At 49.2% G+C, this 19,592-nt stretch overlaps 1 protein-coding gene across 1 annotated transcript in view; it reads left to right on the top strand.

Moving 5' to 3' along the window:
- Positions 1-19,592, top strand: part of LOC108788099 (zinc finger protein 62 homolog) — a 949,422-nt gene that overhangs the window by 908,162 nt on the left and 21,668 nt on the right. Inside the window, exons 2-5 of the mRNA XM_018557834.1 lie at positions 3,617-3,740; positions 6,275-7,359; positions 11,155-12,853; positions 14,068-14,177. Of these exons, the coding sequence (XP_018413336.1) occupies positions 3,617-3,740; positions 6,275-7,359; positions 11,155-12,853; positions 14,068-14,177 (3,018 nt within the window). The remainder of the gene's footprint in view (positions 1-3,616; positions 3,741-6,274; positions 7,360-11,154; positions 12,854-14,067; positions 14,178-19,592) is intronic.

The raw sequence follows: 19,592 nt of genomic DNA, 5'->3' as shown, positions 1-19,592 counted from the left end.
GCTTGTAGTCCAACGCGGCAGATGTAGGTAGAGGCCGGCTGGTGCTTGTAGTCCACCGCTGCAGATGTAGGTAGAGGCCGGCTGGTGTTTGTGGTTCACCGCTGCAGATGTAGGTAGAGGCCGGCTGGTGCTTGTGGATCACCGCTGCAGATGTAGGTGGAGCAGGTCAAGATAACCAGGTAGTAACGGCGAGTCTGGCACCGCAGTAGAGTCAGGCCAAAGCATAGTCTAGACAAGCCGGGTCACACACAGGTAGATCAGAGTCCAATCAGTACCGTATCAGAAGCGAGCCAAATCCGGGTCAGAACTAGCTGGGTCATACCCGATATATACAGAGCAGAGATCAGCGGGGTCCAGCCGGAGCACACAAGGTAACGGCGCCATCACAATCACTGCTGGTGTGCTGATACAGGTGATTTAAAGGTGAGCCGGCCAATCACCGGCGTCTCCCAGGCAAAGGCTGTGTCAGGTGAGTCTTAAAGGGACGGCCCGAATCCTGGTACTGACAGCATGGTGATGCTTCATGTCCTCCAGCCATGAAAATGAGGCGGAGCTCTATGTGACTCGCTGCAGCTTCTAATGCACATTGTGAGGAGCTCCCAGTGTGCAGTGACATCACAGGAAGCCATTCCAGTCTTGTCCACATCATGACTTGTATTGTAACTATAATGTCTTCTTTATATTGTTACTGTCAGTGCGTCATAAATCCTGTATAATAATAACAATAAAATCATATTAACCACTTACTGCCCGGAATAATTTCTTACATTTGCACACGCATGATAAAATCAGAATTTGTGGCTAGAAAACAGCTTCAGACCCCCAAACAATGATATACACGATATGGCCCAAAGTATTGGGACGCCTTTACACGCACATGAACTTTAATGGTATCCCAGTCTTAGTCCGTAGGGTTCAGTATTGGGTTGGCTCCGCCCTTTGCAGCTATAACAGCTCCAACTCTTCTGGGAAAACGGCGTCCACAAGGTTTAGGTGTGTCTATGGGAATGTTGGACCATTTGTGAGGTCAGGTACTGAGGTTGGAGGAGAAGGCCCGGCTCGCAGTCTCCGCTCTAATTCATCCCAAAGGTGTTCTATCGGGTTGAGGTCAGGACTCTGTGCGGCCAGTCACGTTCCTCCCCCCCAAACTCCCCCATCCATGTCTTTATGGACCTTGCTTTGTGCACTGGTGCGCAGTCATGTTGGAACAGGAAGGGGCCGTCCCCAAACTGTTCCCTACCAAACCCAGACACGCCCATCGGATTGCCAGACAGAGAAGCGTGATTGGTCACTCCAGAGAACACGCCTCCACTTCTCTAGAGTCCAGTGGCGGCGTGCTTTACACCGCGGCATCCCACGCTTTGCATTGCACTTGGTGATGTGCGGCTTGGATGCAGCTGCTCGGCCATGGAGACCCATTCCATGAAGCTCCCTACGCACTGTTGTTGTGCCAATCTGAAGGCCACACCAAGTTTGGAGGTCTGTAGCTATGGACTCTGCAGACAGTTGGCGACTTCTGTGCACTGTGCTCTTCACCATGCGCTGACCCCGCTCTGTCATTTTACATGGTCTAGCACTTCCTGGCTGAGTTGCTGTTGTTCCCAGTTGCTTCCACTTTGTTATAATACCAGTAACAGGTGACCGTGGAATATTTAGTAGCCAGGAAATGTCACAGAACACCTGAATCCAATGATTTGGAGACACCGGATCATACAAGATCGCCGGCTGTTTGAAACGGTACCAAGAACACGGCGGCGGCAGCAGCAGCCATGTACTTGCTTTAACCCCTTCGTGACTGACGACGTACAGTGTACGTCGCCAGCATCGGGGCTGTTTTGTTATTAAAATGTCTTCCCTTTATATTGATATATATAGATGTATTTATAATAATGGATTTCATATTTTACAAGCTTTGAGGGCGGACTTAGAATCCCATCATCAGCAGTATCTGGGCATTCTCATTATGTTATCCTTCTGATTTGTGTATATAAATCTGATATTGTTGGTATTATGGGATATCTGATGATGATGATTGGTGATGTAATACAATATTCTGCAGATATCACACATTGCCCCCCCCCCACTCAGGACCAGTGTTGCCCCTCCTAAGAGGAAAGGTTGGGGATATGCACAGCTCTCCTCCATGACGTCACCGGAAGTCTACACAGTTCTCCGTAGAGGCTGTTTGCAGGACGGCGGCCATCTTATCGTGGACAATCTAGCCGCGGCCAGGTCGGGGGGCTCCGACAACATGGCCCCTCTCTGCGGGGACACGTCTGGAGAATGGCGGCTGCGCTCCAGCGTTCGCAGCGGGACGCCAATGACATAATAAAGAGCCGACATGTTCTGGGGAGTTTACATTTTAGTGATTGCAAACTGGAGGCAGATGCGTCTCTTATAGAGCGGCCAATCCGGCTGTGACCTGGCCAGACAGGTGAGCCACCAGCCTGCGAGCGGACAGCGGGAGGAGGGGGCGGGGCGGCCTGTAGTGGGGGAGGAGCCACACAGCACCTGTATGGGATGAGCCAGGAATGGACGCCGGGCAGCCAGGCAATGTGCAGAGCTCAGGAGGAGCTCCGCCCCCCTCCAGAGACAGATCTGATCAATAACACCGATCACTATCAATAATCACATCATCAATAAGACAAGATATGTCCCCTCCCCCACAGTCACATCAGTCTCTGTACAGAGGAGCTTACACTCTAATGTCCCCCACAGTCACACACTATTATACATTGATATAGCGCTGACATATACCACAGTGCTGTACAGGGAACCAGTACTTTCGTGTGTGCGGGGTCAACGACACCTGCGAAAGGCATACGGAGCCCCCTGATACGTGATCCAGGACCTCGTATAGAGCCCTGAGTGGGCGTGACCTAAATATGGCCGGTCGAGGAGTCTCACTGCACACAGTCCAGGAGCATGACCATAAAAGGGGAGGGGCGACGGGATCCTGGAGCGAATGGCCAATATGTGTCCCCCTACATTCCAGCCATGACTTGACGCCGGCCAACCCGCCGCCAGGTCCATATATTTTGCTTCCCCCGACGCAGGAGAGACGTATGATGAACAGTTGTTGGTGTTGTGTCGTTGCAGAACGGTTATATGACTCCCTGAAGATGGAGAAAGAAAGGAGCCAGATGACTGACAGGATACTGAACATCACCCTGGAGATCATCTACCTGCTGACCGGAGAGGTGAGGAGGATTCTGGGAGGTCACATGACATCACTCTGATCTCTATTGATAAACTGCAGACCTGACCGGAGAGGTGAGGAGGATTCTGGGGAGGGTCACGTGACATTTCTCCTCTCCCTTCCTTGTTTCCTAGGACTACGTACCTTCAAAGAAGTCTCCTGATGAGGCGACCCCCGGCAGCAGCAGCCACCCCCAGGTCTCTGAGGGCTCAAGCCGGAGCCAGAGCCCCACCACAGAGCCTCCTCCACCTCCCTCCCTGACACCCGAGAGGAACGACAAGAAGATCCTACAACTGACCAACAAGATCATCGAGCTGCTGGCGGGAGAGGTGAGCGGTGCCGGGGGTTCTGGGACATGGTCCAGGAACAGACAAGGGATGTGTCTGGATGGTGACTGTATCATTGTGTGTGTGTCAGGTTCCTGTGAGGTGTCAGGATGTCGCCATCTACCTAACTATGGCGGAGTGGGAGTATTTTGAAGGGCACAAGGAGAGGTACACTGAAGCCATGATGGAGGACCACCGACCTCGAGGTTCAAGGGGTGAGATGATATGTAAATTATGGGAACAAGTCCCTGATATTGTGTCCTATACCTTTATTCTTGGGAATGACCTTCTTCATCTTCAAAGGTGTCATACATATCATTGACCTATAGAGACACAACTGGTACTGTTGTCTTCAGTTGCCTATTAATGGTCTCCACCAAGTTGTGTCCGTCACATCCTGTAGCTTGGATTAAAACATTAGGATCTGTTTGGGCCACTGGTACTTTCCTGAGATGATTCCAAGGCTTTTTTAGGTTGGCTGTAGACCTGAGATGGTCTTGAAGATCAGTGATCCAACTCTTACTCAATAGTTAGCTGGGCAAGAATACTGCATATGTAGGGCCATTGAAGCCTTTGCTCTTAGCAGAAGAACCCAACCCACCGTGCCTTCCATGATCTACAGATGGATACGTATGTTAAGATCTTGAGGGCACTGGTACTGTTGTCTTCAGTTGCCTATTAATGGTTCTCCACCAAGTTCTGTCCATCACATCCTGAAGATTGGATTGAATGTTTGGGCCACTGGTACTTTCGTGAGATGATTGCAGGGCTTTTTTCGGTTGGGTGTAGACCTGAGATGGTCCTGAACGTTAGTTATCCAACTCTTACTCGATAGGTAGCTAGGCAAGAATACTGCATATGTAGGGCAATTGAAGCCTTTGCTCTTAGCAGAAGAACCCAACCCACCAAGCCTTCCATGATCTACAGATGGATACGTATGCCAAGATCATGAAGGCACCATCCCGATCATCACCGAGTTTTGAAGATTTTGGTAAGGCTGGGCAACAATTAGAATCTTAGTCCTAGTCTGAAGACCTGACCTATTTATTTGGCATTCTGACTACTGTTTTGTTCTAGACTGATGAACATTATAAGGCGTAAAAGAAGACCTTCACATCATTTGGTTGGTCTGTTTGAGGAAGCACAAGGAGGTGGTGCGGGTACGGGTCTTTGAAGAGATCATGGAGCTCCCTGAGACCCCAGATAGATCTGTCAAGCTAAGGTCATGATTAAACAACTCTCATGGAGCGCCATGATCTCCTCAAAGACCTGTACCCTCGCAACCTACCTGTGCCTCCTCAAGCAGAAGACCAACAAAATAATGTGGAGGTCTTCTTAAATAAAGGTCTGAGCTTATGGAATGCAGCTGGGCCTATGGAATGTTTCCTAAAGCCCTTCACTGGGTATACAGACAATATCTATATATACAGAACTTCTCCACATTTTGGTCACATGTGCTTGTTCGGACTTTGAGAGTTCTTATACGAGGAACATTGGTCAAGCACATTGGTCAAGCTGTGTCTATGGAATGCTGTACCCATGTGAACTGTAGGCTTTTCGGACATCTTTTTATTCATGTAAGTGTGTTCTGCAGGAGGCAAGTCTTGAGCTCTCCAATGCCCTAAATTAGGGATGCACCGATACTGATACTAGTATCGGTATCAGTACCGATGACGAGTATTTGGGCAAGTACACGTATGCCTGGCCCGATACCTGAGCTTCCGGTATCAGGCAGCGAGTCATTACACGCTGCCCAGCTACCTGACTGGGCAGGAAGTCGGCTCCATGCTCCCTCGTCACTTGTGACGAGGGAGCATGGAGCCGGCTTCCTGGCCAATCAGGAAGCCGGGCGGCTAATCATTACACTCCCCCGGTTTTCTGATTGGCCAGAAAAACCGGCTTCATACTCCCTCGTCACCTGGTGACGAGGAAGCATAAAACCGGTTTCCCGGCCAATCAGGAAGTTGGGCAGTGTGTAATGACTCGCCGCCTAGCTTCCTGATTGTCGGGAAGCTGGCCAATCATAAAGCTGGAGTGCGAGTCATTACACTCCCCCCGGCTTTCTGATTGGCCAGAAAAAACGGCTTCATGCTCCCTCGTATTCCTGATTGGCCAGTTTCTCAAACAATCATGAAGCTGGGAACCGCATTATTACACGGCACACGGCTTCCTGATTGGCCAGAGAGCCGGCTCTATGCTTTCTCGTCACCTGGTGATGAGTGAGCATGGAGACGGCTTCCCTGCTAATCGGAAAGCCGGGTGGCGAGTCTTTACATGCCGCCCTGCTAATCAGGAAAGCAGGCCGCCTGGCTTCCTTAATGGGACTTTTGGTAGCGGCGAGTACCGAAAAAAAAATATCCAAAAAACCCGATATCGGTGCACCCCTACCCAAAATAGCAAAATATGTTTTAAAAAAAGGGCATTTGGAAAGGTAAAGACCAACTCTGGGCCTTTAGTTGGAGTCTTCAGGTCGATCATGTGACACGCAGGGTCCTCATCTTCTTCTAGCAATGGGCTCTCTTACATGATGTAAAAGTTGGGCTGACATGACGTCATCGCCATTCTCTGCACCATTGGGGGTCTGTTTTAAAAATTTGCCTCGGGTTGGGCCCTTCACTGCGCTGCTTCAATGTATTTATCAAAAAGTAGGACATTTTGGTTTGATATGGAGGCTTGAGTTGAATCGTGACTTGATATGCTCCTCACACATGAGGCCATTTTTAATTCTGTTTTCATTTTTGGTTAACAGACAATTTTAAGTCCAAAAGTTCTGCAGTTTTTCATCCTGCGTTTCAGCCCACCGGGGGCCCAAGGGGTTCTAAAATTGTTCCTTGGCCCATCTCGCGGACAGAGTACCTGACTATATACAATCCGAGTGACAGGCCAGGAAGATCTGTGAGCAATGACTCAGATGATTCCTCCTCGAGCGATGACGATGATGATGATGACGACGACGATGATGACGACGATGAAGATCTCCATAATGCCGAGCTCTACATACAGGCTCAGTACACGTCTTCTAACGCCCAAGCTCCGGAGTCTGACTCGAGCGACGAGGATGTCATCTACATATCCACTCAACACACTCAAACCAAGCGTCCGATGTTCTATAGAAGAGAGGAACCGGCGTCGCGCCAACAAATGAACCTTCAACACCTCTACATCCCTCGCTCTCCCGCCTACAGGCCTAACCCGGTCCGCCAACCTCCCAAAGCCAACAACAACGCTCCGAAAATGAGCGCCATGCTCATGAGGCACAGCGAGCTCAACCGGGCCATTCACATAAAGCCGGCTCCTACTCCAGCACTCCAGCCAATGCCGATGCCGCGGAGGCTCTACAGTTGTCCCGAATGCTCCAAACTCTTTCCCACCAACGGAGACCTGATGCGACACCAGAGGCTCCACAAGAAGAAGAAGCTGACGTGCAACCAGTGCGGCAAAATCTTCCCGTACAAGTCGCACCTGATCCGCCACCAGAGCGTCCACACCGGGGAGCGGGCCTTCGTCTGCTCGGAGTGCGGCGAGAACTTCCTGTGCAAGTCGCACCTGGTCACCCACCTGAGGATCCACACGCGGGAAAAGCCGCTGGTCTGCCAGGACTGCGGCAAGCACTTCTCCTGCAACTCGGCACTCATCACCCACCGCAGAATCCACACCGGCGAGAAGCCCTTCGTCTGCCCCATATGCGGAAAGTCCTTCGCCCAGAGCTCCAACCTCCTTTCCCACCAGAGGGGTCACACCGGCGTCAAGAAGTTCATCTGCAGAGAGTGCGGCAAGAGCTTCGCACAGAAAAACGACTTGAATAGACACTTGAAAATTCATAGAGGACAAATCGTTTTTCCACAGATGTAGACAGAGTAGTTTTTCTTTTTTTTTTTTTCTTGTTTATTGTTTTCTTTCGAAAATAAAAGCTTGTTAACCTTTCCAAGTGCCTGTTGCCATTAAACCCGGAGTTTAAAGAGTGTACCTGTAAACTGTCTTTGATGGATCATGGATCATGTTACCACCACTGCTCAACAGGTCATGATTTTGAAGGCCGTTGAAGGGTTTGGCCATCTACAATGGGTGTTTTCCTTTTCGGCATCTGCCATTGGGATGAAACACCCCACCGGCATCTTAGATGCCACAAAATGTGGTCCTGCTCAAATTGTGGTCCTGATATTAAAGGCCCTTTAAAGGGTTTGGCCATCTACAATGGGTGTTTTTCTTTTAGACAGCTGCCATTGGGTTGAAACGCTTCACTGGCACCTTAGATGCCATAAATTGTGGTCCTGCTCAAATTGTGGTCCTGATTTTGAAGGCCCTTTAAAGGGTTTGGCCATCTACAATGGGTGTTTTCTTTTAAGCATCTGCCATTGGGATGAAACGCACCAAATGGCACCTTAGATGCCACAAATTGTGGTCCTCCTCAAATTGTGGTCCTGATTTTAAAGGCCCATTGAAGGGTTTGGCAATCTACAGTGGGTGTTTTCCTTTTCGGCATCTGCCATTGGGTTGAAACGCCCCACTGGCAGCTTAGATGCCACAAATTGTGGTCCTGATTTTGAAGGCCTGTTAAAGGGGTTTGGCCATCTAGAATGGGTGTTTTCCTTTTGGGCAGCTGCCATTGGGTTAAAACGCCCCACTGGCATCTTAGATGCCACAAATTGTGGTCCTGCTCAAATTGTGGTACTGATTTTGAAGGCCCGTTATAGGGTTTGGCCATCTACAATTGGTGTTCTTCTCTTAGGCAGCTGCCATTGGGATGAAACGCCCCAACTGGCATCTTAGATACCACAGTTGGTATTCAGCACTGTCTAAGACTACCCTTTTGGCCCACATGACCTCAAAGCATTCCTGAAAACTGGAGGTACTGAACAACGATCGGCCTTATGTATAATGGTGCTGGGTCTCCCACCTCAGATCTTCTGTAGACCACCCTGGTCCTGGGACATGTCCGGAGGACTGTTACATCATAGGAGAGTGACAGTGCATAGAAGTGCCCGAATGAGCACCGTTAATTAAGATTATAAAGCAGTGTTTTCTGGACACTGAAGGCTCTCTACTGGTGGTCTCACAGGGATAGAGCTTTGCCGAAGAACTAGGGAAGATGCCAGATGTTACCATTTTTTCATGAAGCACTTTTATGATCTTTCTCCAAAAGGTAACCAGCATGCAGATTTGCTGTAAGCACTGTAGGGACCTTCTTTTTCATTATTGCCTTGCAGTGATTGCGGAGGCCTCCCCTCACTTCCTCTCCTGGTGCCCTCACAGGAAATAAGTGGAAGCTACCCAGTGAGGACACAAATGGCAATAAAACCCAACAGGGGCTCTAATCCTTCACCGCTGTGTCCATTGCTTTTACCATTGGCCCTGAGCTTGACCTTCAGACTTGAAGAACTAGAGGATCACATCTTAACTGGCCAACGGCATGAGATAAGCCATTTTGCCTGTCCCTCTTCTAGGCCCGAATCCCTCTTTCCTCCACAACTGTCCCTCTTCTAGACCCGAATCCCTCTTTCCTCCACAACTGTCCCTCTTGTCCACAATCCTTCCATCGCTCTCTCCTCCACAACTGTTCATCTTCTGCACCCAAATCTCTCTATCCCTCTTTCCTTCAGAAAAGTCCTTCTGGACCGAAATCCTGCCATCCCGGTCCCCTCCATAACTGTCACTCTTCTGGGTCTTAAGCCTTATGTCCCTCTTTCCTCCACAATTATCCCTCTTCTGGACCCAACTCCCTCTGTCCTTCTTTCCTTTACAAAAGTCATTCTGGACCCAAATCCCCATTTCCTCCATAGCTGTCCCTTTTCTGGACCCAAACCCGTCTGCACCTATTTCCTCCATAACTGTCCCTCTTCTGGACCCAAATCTCTCCATCCCTGTTTCCTTCAGAAAAATTATTCTGGAACCAAATCCCACTATCCCTCTCTCCTCTACAATTGTTTCTTCTCTGGACCAAATTTGTCCCTCTTTCCTTAAAAAAAAATATTTCTGGAACCAAATCCCACCATCGATCTTTGTTCCACAACTGTCCCCTCTTCTGGTGCCAAAACTTATATGTCCCTCTTTCCTCCATAACTGTCCCTCTTCTGGGTCTCAAGCCCTATGTCCTTCTTTCCTCCACAACTGTCCCTCTTCTTGTCCCAAATCGCTCCATCCCTTTAGAAAAGTTATTTTGGACCCAAATCCCTCCATCCCTCCTTTCTCCACAACTGTCCTTCCTCTGAACCCAAATCTCTCCATCCCTCTTTCCTTCAGAAATGTCCTTCTGGACCCAAATCCCACCATCCATCTTTTCTCCACAACTGTTCCTCTTCTGGACAAAGATCCCTTAATCCCCCCTTTCCTCCACAACTATCCCTCTTACAGAACACACATTTTCTATCCCTCTTTTCTCCACATTGCCTCTCTTCCAGATCCATACCCCAGAAATGTCCTTCTGGACCCCAATCTCTCCCTATATCTCTCAGGTACTAAATCTTCTGTCATGTGACTAATTTTCAGATCCCATTGGACTAAACTGTAAATAACTGACAATTAAAATAAGTATCCGTATCCTGGTGGGTTTACTTTGTAAACTGAGATCAGTGTAAGGAAAGGTTTGTCTACTTCTACACGAACACAATACAATGACTGGCAGCGTGCAATCCCGGCGGTGACCTCCATGTGGCAGTGTGCAGAACAGTCTCTCCTGTTTCCAAATTGACTCCTCCGCGGCATCGTAGGACTGTGTAATCGTCCTTTAGCTCTTTTCCCTTCTCCGTGGATAAACCCTGCGTAGGGTAAGACCATATTCTTCCTGAGCACAGTGTGTCTTTCCGAGTCCTCCGGGCTGGTCCCAGACGCGAACCTGTTCATCTGTGGCTGCCCTCATCAAACATGGCGCTCGGAGGACTCCTGACGTTTTTCCAGGTCGTACGCACGGACGCTGTAGCGCATGCGCAGTGCTGTTAAAAGTTTTGTCGGTCAACTTTCAGTCTTCCTGTGGGGTGAGTGCATGAAGAAGCTCCCATATACTTTGTATTATTATTATTATGTATTATTATTATTACAGCTGGGCCCCATGCTAGCAATAGAAGAGCTTCTAAGCTGCCCATATATGCCTGGAAGGGTGAAAAATAATAAAATGACAATCTAGAGAGAGGATTGGGATTGCCCCAAAGCGTTTGTCTTGCTGCCTGTGACCTTCTTTGAGATTTATCTTCACTTCCTGTTAAGGGTGAGACGAACAGGAAGTGAGGGACAATCTAAATGGGAACCAGAGGGGACAGTAAAATCCAAATTTAGAGTCTTCCTCTCTACAAAAAAGGCCAATCAGCTATTTCCTGTCTGTGTTCATAAGCTTGTGGTGCCCATTTGAATACCTAACAGGCTCCTGTGTTCCCTTCTGATAGGTTCTCCACCAGGAACGGCATGCAGGGAAGTTGACCAGTTGGATGGGAAGATCTCAGTAGGTGGCTCCGTACAGATCATGGTGTTTAAGAAGGGGTCACCTCCCAGAATCCTTTGCAGTAGACGTATAAAGAGTTGAAGGGGCCTACAGCAGAAGCTCCGGGTATGGAGGCCGACAACAGGGCCCAGATCGGCTCTACTAGAGGTGAGGAGGACTCCCGCTTCGAGGCGGACTTCAAGATGAGTAAGCGGAAGGCCGTGTTTCCTTGCCCCGAATGTGGGAGGAGTTTCACCTCCAACGCTCTCCTCACCGTCCACCAGAGGACCCACACGGGAGAGAGGCCCTACGAGTGTTCAGAGTGTGGCAAGTGCTTCACCCAAAGGCAGCACCTCCAGGTCCACCAGCGCATCCACACCGGGGTGAAGCCGTACCAGTGCGACGAGTGTGGGAAAAAGTTTGCTACCGCCTCGGGCCTGGCGCTGCACAAGAAAGACCACACGGGGGAGAGGCCCTTCCAGTGCTCCGAGTGCGGCAAAGGCTTTAAATTGAAGCACTTGCTCCTCAGGCACGAGATGAACCACACAGGCGCCAAGCCGTTCCCTTGTTCCGAGTGCGGCAAAAGCTTCCCGACCGCCCACCGCTTACGGAGCCACCAGCTGACCCACACCGGGGAAAAGCCGTACGAGTGCCCGGAGTGTGGGAGGCGGTTCTCCACCAGCTCGCAGCTCTGTAGCCACAAGGTCGTCCACACCGGGGAAAAGCCCTTCGTATGCTCAGAATGCGGAAGAGGGTTTGCCCACAGGAGCCACCTACGGGGCCACCAGAGCGTCCACACCGGGGAGAGGCCATTCGCATGCAGCGAGTGCGATAGGCGGTTCGCCAGCAAAAACTCGCTTGTGAAGCACGAGAAGACACACACGGGCGAAGCGAAGAGCAAGCGCTCCAGGAACGACGAAGAGAATGGAATCGTGGAGAAGGTCCTCGACGGCAAGAAGGTGTTTGAGTGCTCTGAATGCAACAAACACTTCCCCCGCAAGAGTGGCCTGAGGCAGCACAAAAAAATTCACACCGGCGAGAAAGCCTTCCAGTGCCAGGAGTGCAGGAAGCTGTTCACGCAGAAGGTGACCATGGTCAACCACATACAGAGGACCCACTGCAAGGAGAAGACCTTTCATTGCTCGGAGTGCAGCAAGGCCTTCTTCGTGAAGGAGGAGCTTAGGAAGCACGAAAGGACCCACACCGGGGAGAAACCTTTCACCTGCTCCGAGTGCGGCAAAGGGTTCAGAGACAAGGCCCGCTTGGTGGTCCATCAACGGGGCCACACCGGCGAAAAGCCGTTCTCCTGCCCAGAATGTGGCAAAGGCTTCAGTGACAACGGAAACCTCTCCCGGCATCAGAAAACCCACATGGGCCATAAACCGTTCACATGCTCTGAATGCGGGAAGGGCTTCCTCAGCAACTCTCAGCTGACGTCCCACCAGAGGTCCCACACAGGCGAGAAGCCCTACACGTGCTCGGAATGCGGCGTTGGCTACAAACACAAGGGCAGCCTCGCCCAGCATCAGAAGAACCACACTGGGAACAAACCGTTTGCCTGCTCCGAATGCGGCAAATGCTTCTCCGTCAACGGCGATCTGACCAGGCATAAGATGACCCACAGTGACGAGAGGCCGTTTGCTTGCTCCGAGTGCGGCAAAGGCTTTAGAGATAAGAAGAGCCTGGTCTTGCACCATCGGAGTCACACGGGGGAAAAGCCGTACGAGTGCCGGGAATGCGGCAAATGTTTCAGCTTCAACGGGAACCTGAGGGCCCACGAGCGGATACACACAGGGGAAAAGCCCTATGCTTGTCAGGACTGTGAGTTGACCTTCGCTTCTGGCTCCAGGTTGGTGGTCCACAGGAGAGTCCAGCACTCGAGTGGAATAACCAGCATAGGGGAGGAACAAATGGAAAGCAGAAACTGACCACCATAGAAATTAGAGCCGAGCTAGAATGGAATGGGAGCTGAGATTGGGTGAAGTAGTCAATGGCCTGTTGCCAATCACAAACGCTGTCACATGGTAGGAACGGGAGTAAGTCACATGCTCCCCCAGAGCTGGAAGTGCTGGCTGTGTCTCAGTGGTGAACGGGAAGGTGGTGAAGGGAAGGCAAGTCTACACAGGAAGTGGGGTGGGCATTAAAGGGAGCCTGATCTTTTTCCTGCATGGGCAGCTTGGATACATCAATGGCTCGGTGAAAACACCTCTCCGCAGACATGCTCTGCTCCCTATATGCATCTGGAGGCCTCATTTTTTTAAAATTTAAAGTGTTGTGCACCTATTCCAAAAATTGTTCAAAAATTATTTCTCTATGTTTTATTTACACACATTTTATCTTCAAATAAATTTTACGTGATCTTCATATTTTACCGGCTTGTGGCGCCTTATTTACAGGAAGTATTTGGACACTGGTCATATACTGAAGCCAAGGCTTTATGAATTTGGACCTCCCTGGTTCTGGGAAGGTCTTCTACTAGGTGATGGCACATCCTTGGTGGGCTTGGCTGCGTTCATCCACAAGAGGTGGAGTTTGGTGTTGATGTTGGGCAGTGACAGCAAGCTCATAGTCGGGTTCCAATTCATCCCACAGGTGGTCAGTTGGGTTGAGGTTGGGGCTCTATGGAGGTCAGTCAAGTCCTTCCATTCCCATTTCGGGATACTGTTCTGTACTGAACTCTCCTTGTGTTCAGGGCCAATATTGTGTCCCACAACGTAGAAAGCCCAGAAGTGTGAAGATTCTATGGTATATGTTTTGTTGCTGGGGGTTGCATGCCTGTAAAAGTAACTAGAACGGTAATTACTATCCTCACTTCCTGTCTGGTGAAACTGTTGTCAGTAGCACAGGAAGCAAGGGAAACTATCTATAATGGAGCCTCAGATAGCAGCAAAAACCTGAAAGGAGTTCTAGCCCTTTCTAAATTTTCCCAAAACAAATTTGGCTTACATACACTTTATGGCATGAATGAGAATTCCCAGAGCACAATGAGTTGTTTAAAGGGACAGCACAGCAGCAGACACTTCTTGTCATGCAAGCTTGTGCGCACCTTTGAGCCCACTACCACAGCTTCCTATGAGCCCACTTCCACAGCTTCCTATGAGCCCACAGCTTCCTATGATTCCACCCCACAGCTTCCTATGAGCCCACAGCTTCCTATGATTCAACCCCACAGCTTCCTATGAGCCCACTTCCTTTGAGCCCATCTCCACAGCTTCCTGTGAGCCCAGTTTCACAGCTTCCTGTAAGCCCACTACCACAGCTTCCTATGAGCCCACCTGCATATGCTGCTTTCAGTTGGTTTTAGATAGATGGTACTTTCCGACTCTGGAAGATCCAACCTGTTGACATTCACAGCCATGTCCTGTGAAAAATGGTAACAACCAATCACAGTGCTTCTTGAAGGAAAGACTTCCATTGAACATTGTGATGTCAGGTTGTACTAGGTGTAATCACTATTTGTGGGACTCTTCCCTTGAACAAGGGAGTCGGAAGCTCGTATTTGCTGTGCGCAAGACACCATATAAATGCAGCAAAGCTTCCCACCACCCCTCCAACTTTCCTTTACCCTACCACCCCTCAAACTTCCCATTACACCACCACCCTTAAAAGTCCCATTACCCCACAAACCTTCCAACTTCCCATTACCCTTCCAACTTCCCATTACCTTCCTTCCAACTTCCCATTATCCCACCACCCCTCCAACTTCCCATTACACCACCACCCTTTCAAGTTCCCATTACCCCACAAACCTTCCAACTTCCCATTACCCTACCACCCTTTCAACTTCCCATTACCCTTCCAACTTCCCATTACCTCACCTTCCTTCCAACTTCCCATTACCCCCCCCCCCCTCCAACTTCCCATTACCTCACCTTCCTTCCAACTTCCCATTACCCTACCACCCCTCCAACTTCCCATTACCCTACCACCCTTTCAACTTCCCATTACCCTACCACCCTTTCAACTTCCCATTACCCTACCACCCTTTCAACTTCCCATTACCCTACAACCCTTTCAACTTCCCATTACCCCACAAACCTTCCAACTTCCCATTACCCCACAAACCTTCCAACTTCCCATTACCCCACAAACCTTCCAACTTCCCATTACCCTTCCAACTTCCCATTACCTTCCTTCCAACTTCCCATTACCCCACCACCCCTCCAACTTCCCATTACCTCACCACCCCTCCAACTTCCCATTACCCTACCACCCCTCCAACTTCCCATTACCCCACCACCCTTTCAACTTCCCATTGCCCTACCACCCCTCCAACTTCCCATTATCCCACCACCCTTCCAACTTCCCATTATCCCACCACCGTTCCAACTTCCCATTACCCTACACCCACTGATTTCCATTTCCTCACTCCCACAGATTCTTATTTCCCCTCCCACTATCAGAGCTTCCTATTACCCTACCTTCACAACTTCCTATTACCCTTTCACACACTGCTTCCCAATACCCCACAGCCCTCTTTTACTTCACCCCTGCTGCTTTCTATAACCCCACCCCTCCTACCTTCACAGCTTCCTGTTACTTCAACATTGGCCCACCCACTTCTGAACCTCACAGATAATGCTCAATGAGACCACACATCACAAGTGGCCAGCAAGAAAGCATGGCTGCAGGAAGTGGGGACAGTTGTGGATAAAAAAAGGGATGGAGGGATTCTGGTCAAAAAGAGGGACAGTAGTAAAGGGACAGTTGTGAAGGAGCAGAGGAATCTGGTTCCGGAAGAGGGACAGTTGTGGCGGAAAGAAGGATGCAGAGTTTTAGGTCTAGAGGAGAAACAATTGGGGAGCAGAGGGGGATGAAGGAATTTGAGTAAAAAATATGGGCAATATTGGAGGAAAGAGGGATGGGGGGATTTAGGTCCAGAAGAGGTACATTTGTGGAGGGACAGGGATTTGGGTTGAGGAATAGGATAGTTGAGGTGGAAAGAGGGATAAAGAAATTTGGGTCCAGTTGGTAGTGACTCTTACACAGGACCCCCAGACCCACCTAATCTAGTAGGTTGCTCTTCAGCACATGCATGAGAGTGGTACTATACTAATCACACCATTAAGTAGGTCTCAATTTGGGTGGCAGTGAAAGTGTTCATGTTATTTGCAGCTTTCTGTATAATAATGGAGGGGGAGAAACTGAGGGGTACTGTAGACCACTTAAATCCCCACCACCACCACCACCCACCTGGCTTTGGTGACCCCACAGCTGCATGTACTTCCCTTCCATCCAGGAGCAGGTTGCATTAGTCTGTTCTAGTCTGGCTATTCCTCAAACCTTGCAAACACAGATATTACCTTGTAAAAGAAGCAGCGACATTATCTGCTGAACCCAACAGGCCCCACCCACGACAAGCTGCCTGTATGAATCACAGGAGGTTGCTTGGCCCCTTCCAGCAGGATTTAACCCTTTCACTGCTGAACCTTCTAAAGTTAGAAAATCAGCCTTTGCTGCAACAATGTCCTCCGTTTTCAGCCTGTTATCGTCCCCCAGCACGGCAAGAACTGCCTGATTGTCATGAACGAAATCATGGCCTGGGGTCAAACTGACAATCATTTTGCGACCACAGTGATGAAGACGCAGATAGAAGATCTGGAACAAAATAAATTCTAACCTCGGGAAACTCCATTTATTTCCAAATGAATTGAATGTTACAATTAAACAGGATTTCGTCGTGTCTCCGATGGCGTTATCGAATGGATGTTCGAAAGTCACCAGTAGTGTCACCACGGGGTACATGTATGGCCGACTTCACCCTACGATCGCCGGTACACATATTTGTTTTGTATACATTGAAACAATTGGAAACATTCAAGTGCAAATTTGAGGCAAATTTGACACAGTTTTAAACAATTTGTTCTCATCCGAACGAAGGGAAGGAACTCAGAGGCAGAGGTAGCTCACGAGCCATCGTCGAGTGAACTGATGTGTGCCAAAACTCCAGTAGTTGGGACTACTTCGGCCGTGAAAGAGTTAAGTCTCCCTGGGATAGACCTGCAAGGCAGTTCCTCCCCCCCTTCTTCCGGCTCAGGGTCAGTGTGGCTATCCTGCTTGTGTCCATCCATTGATTGTCCCGTCCAGGCTCAAACTGAGGACTTGGAGTTGTACCGAGGTGAGCTTCATGTTGTCTTGACATACGAAGGGGGGTTGAAGAGGTTAAAGAGGTCTTGGGGAGGCCCCCTGGTGGGGTACAGTTTGTCACGGTTTATCATACAGGTTAGAGAACCCAACTGATTGTTCTTGACTGATAAGCCATCACACCCCTGTCTATAGACAGGACACTTTGGCATGAGCTTGGTCAGTCGTTACGATCTGGTCCACATTGTCCTGTAGGTCCTCCTCATTAGGGTCCGCAATCTCGACGAACCCAATTGATTGTTCTTTACTGATAAGCCAGCACAACCCGTCCATAGACAGGATGCTTTGACATGAGTTTGGTCAATCGTTTCCAGCAGGTTCACATAGATCTTTAATGAGGGTCTGCAATCTCGACAACTTTGACACCTTTACCATGGAGGAGTGTCACCATGGGGTGCAGGGAGCCGATCCTAGCGAAGATCCATCCATCTGTGGATATTGATAAGAACTCTCTATGGGGCGATGTGTTTTGTTTTTAACACAGTTTCCAGTTTGTTGAGGTCAACCAAAGGATTCAACATAACGCTTAGGTTGACAGAGAAAGGGGGGGATGCGGGGTTCAATGTAATGGTGGCCCTACACGGGGCAATTTTGATGTGGCATTAACTGTCTTTGGATTGCCGAACGACCGCAAACTGTTAGGTTCCCTTATGGATTTATTTTCAGAGTCGGGTCAGGGGAGACATGGGTTCATCTCTAGGGCTAAGGGTTCAATATTCAGGCAATGCCTACCAACTTCCAATCGAAAACAACCGCACTGATTAAGTCATCTGATGAACAACGGTGAAGGCATCTGATGGCCAACGGTTTCTGTCGGAACCTTGAGACAATTGATTGCCAGTGAAGTCAGAAATCCAGGAACATCTTCCTGGTTGTTGACCAATAAAAGGTCAGAAACTTAGAGCGGGTATTCTCTATCTTTGCATCCCGTATAGGTGATACATTTGGCGAGTTTTATGGTTACATTTTCACCAACGTGGTGGAAAGTCTCATCTCCAGCAGGGAAAAGAATCAACTAAATACTTCCCAACTCCACCCAAAACTAAAAAAAAACTGTTTTTGGTGGATTATGCTCTAAGCAACCCTTAGTGGTGACCAAATTCCACCACGAGATCAACAACGGCTCGAAACACCAACACAGGCAGAGGTTCTCCTTCTGATTCCACCCAAAACCAAAGCGAAATCGTGGGTGGAAGTGCTGGAAAGGGAGAATGGGCTCACCTTTGGCTCTAAGCAATGTAATGACAGAGGAGGTCTCAACACCCCCCCTCCCCCATCACTGCTGCCCCCGACACTGTCACCTATTGAGTGCACAAGGAACAGTCACAAGATGGGAGGAGCTGCAATAAAACACAGAGGATCCCCACACACCTCTCCAGTCCGATCATAGCTATGGAAACATCAGCGTCTGGGCAAATTGGCCAAATTTAGGAAAAGATTGCATTAGCTAGAAATGTTTCACCTGCGTTGTGGGAGGAGCTCTCTGATTGGATAGGAATTGATTGGATGGTTTGAAAAGGATTCAGCTCATGCAGTTGTTAGATGGAGATTGTATAATTAGATCATGTGTGGCTGCCCCTAGGCTGATTATCAGGAAGGTCCAGACGGTGTTGATTGAACATGGGCAAAGGAGACCACTGATGGAGGACGTTGGGTAGAATAATTTTCCGGCGCGCTGGTAATTTTTTTCAGAGACCATTAGTCTACAGCTTACCATACACGTTACATCGTTTTGTACAACCTACGTTAACTTTAATTTCAGGAGCCAATTGGATCCAACCATTTTTAATTCAATCAGGCAGCCCGTGCACTATGTAACGGTTGGTAGATCTAAAGAAGATTGTACAATCCAATGTGTGGTGAGCTTAAAAGGTCCTAAAATGACTGGTGGCCTGGAAAGCGGCCATACGCAGTCCAATCTGATTGTACAATTGCTGTCCAATCTCCTTTTCGTTCCACCTGGAATTTTGTAGGGTGTGGGTCCACCTAGGTGTATAAGATATATATTGTTTGTACAGATTGCATACAAGGTTAGGAGGACACTTTCCTATCATACGCTTCCTTAGGTTCCCATCACCCCCTCCCAATAAATGAGCCGTCGACGGCAAACGAAGCTCAGCCGAGGTTGGGCTCCAGAAAAATGGCTTCTGCAGTCGAGACAGGAAGTTGTCTCTGGTGTTTAAAGGTCACATGTGGCTGGCAGTCAGCTGACCCAGCCAGCACGTTTCTAAGGCTTAGCAGCAGGTGCGGTTGAGCAGTGAGGGATCAGCTGAGTTTGCAGTGTGCTTTGTAGGACGTTGGAGGTCTGATGGCTCCTCTGTTGTTATTATTATGTTCTGTTGGGGAAGGGGGGGAGATTTTGTCTTCTATGCTGAGTTATTTTTGATTGAAATTTTATAAGGGGTTTCCGGTGTCTTTGGGATCACATGTGCCACAACGCTGGCGGCGAAATGTTTTGAAAGGATTGAGTTAGCTTGACTTGGGTGGGCAAGGCATCTATAGTGGGGTACGA

The sequence above is a fragment of the Nanorana parkeri genome, unplaced genomic scaffold (assembly GCF_000935625.1).
Source record: "Nanorana parkeri isolate BGI_ZX_2015 unplaced genomic scaffold, ASM93562v1 scaffold305, whole genome shotgun sequence".
Taxonomy (NCBI): Eukaryota; Metazoa; Chordata; class Amphibia; order Anura; family Dicroglossidae; genus Nanorana; species Nanorana parkeri.
Note: the sequence above shows the minus strand (reverse complement) of the source record. Positions and strands in the feature narration are given on the sequence as shown.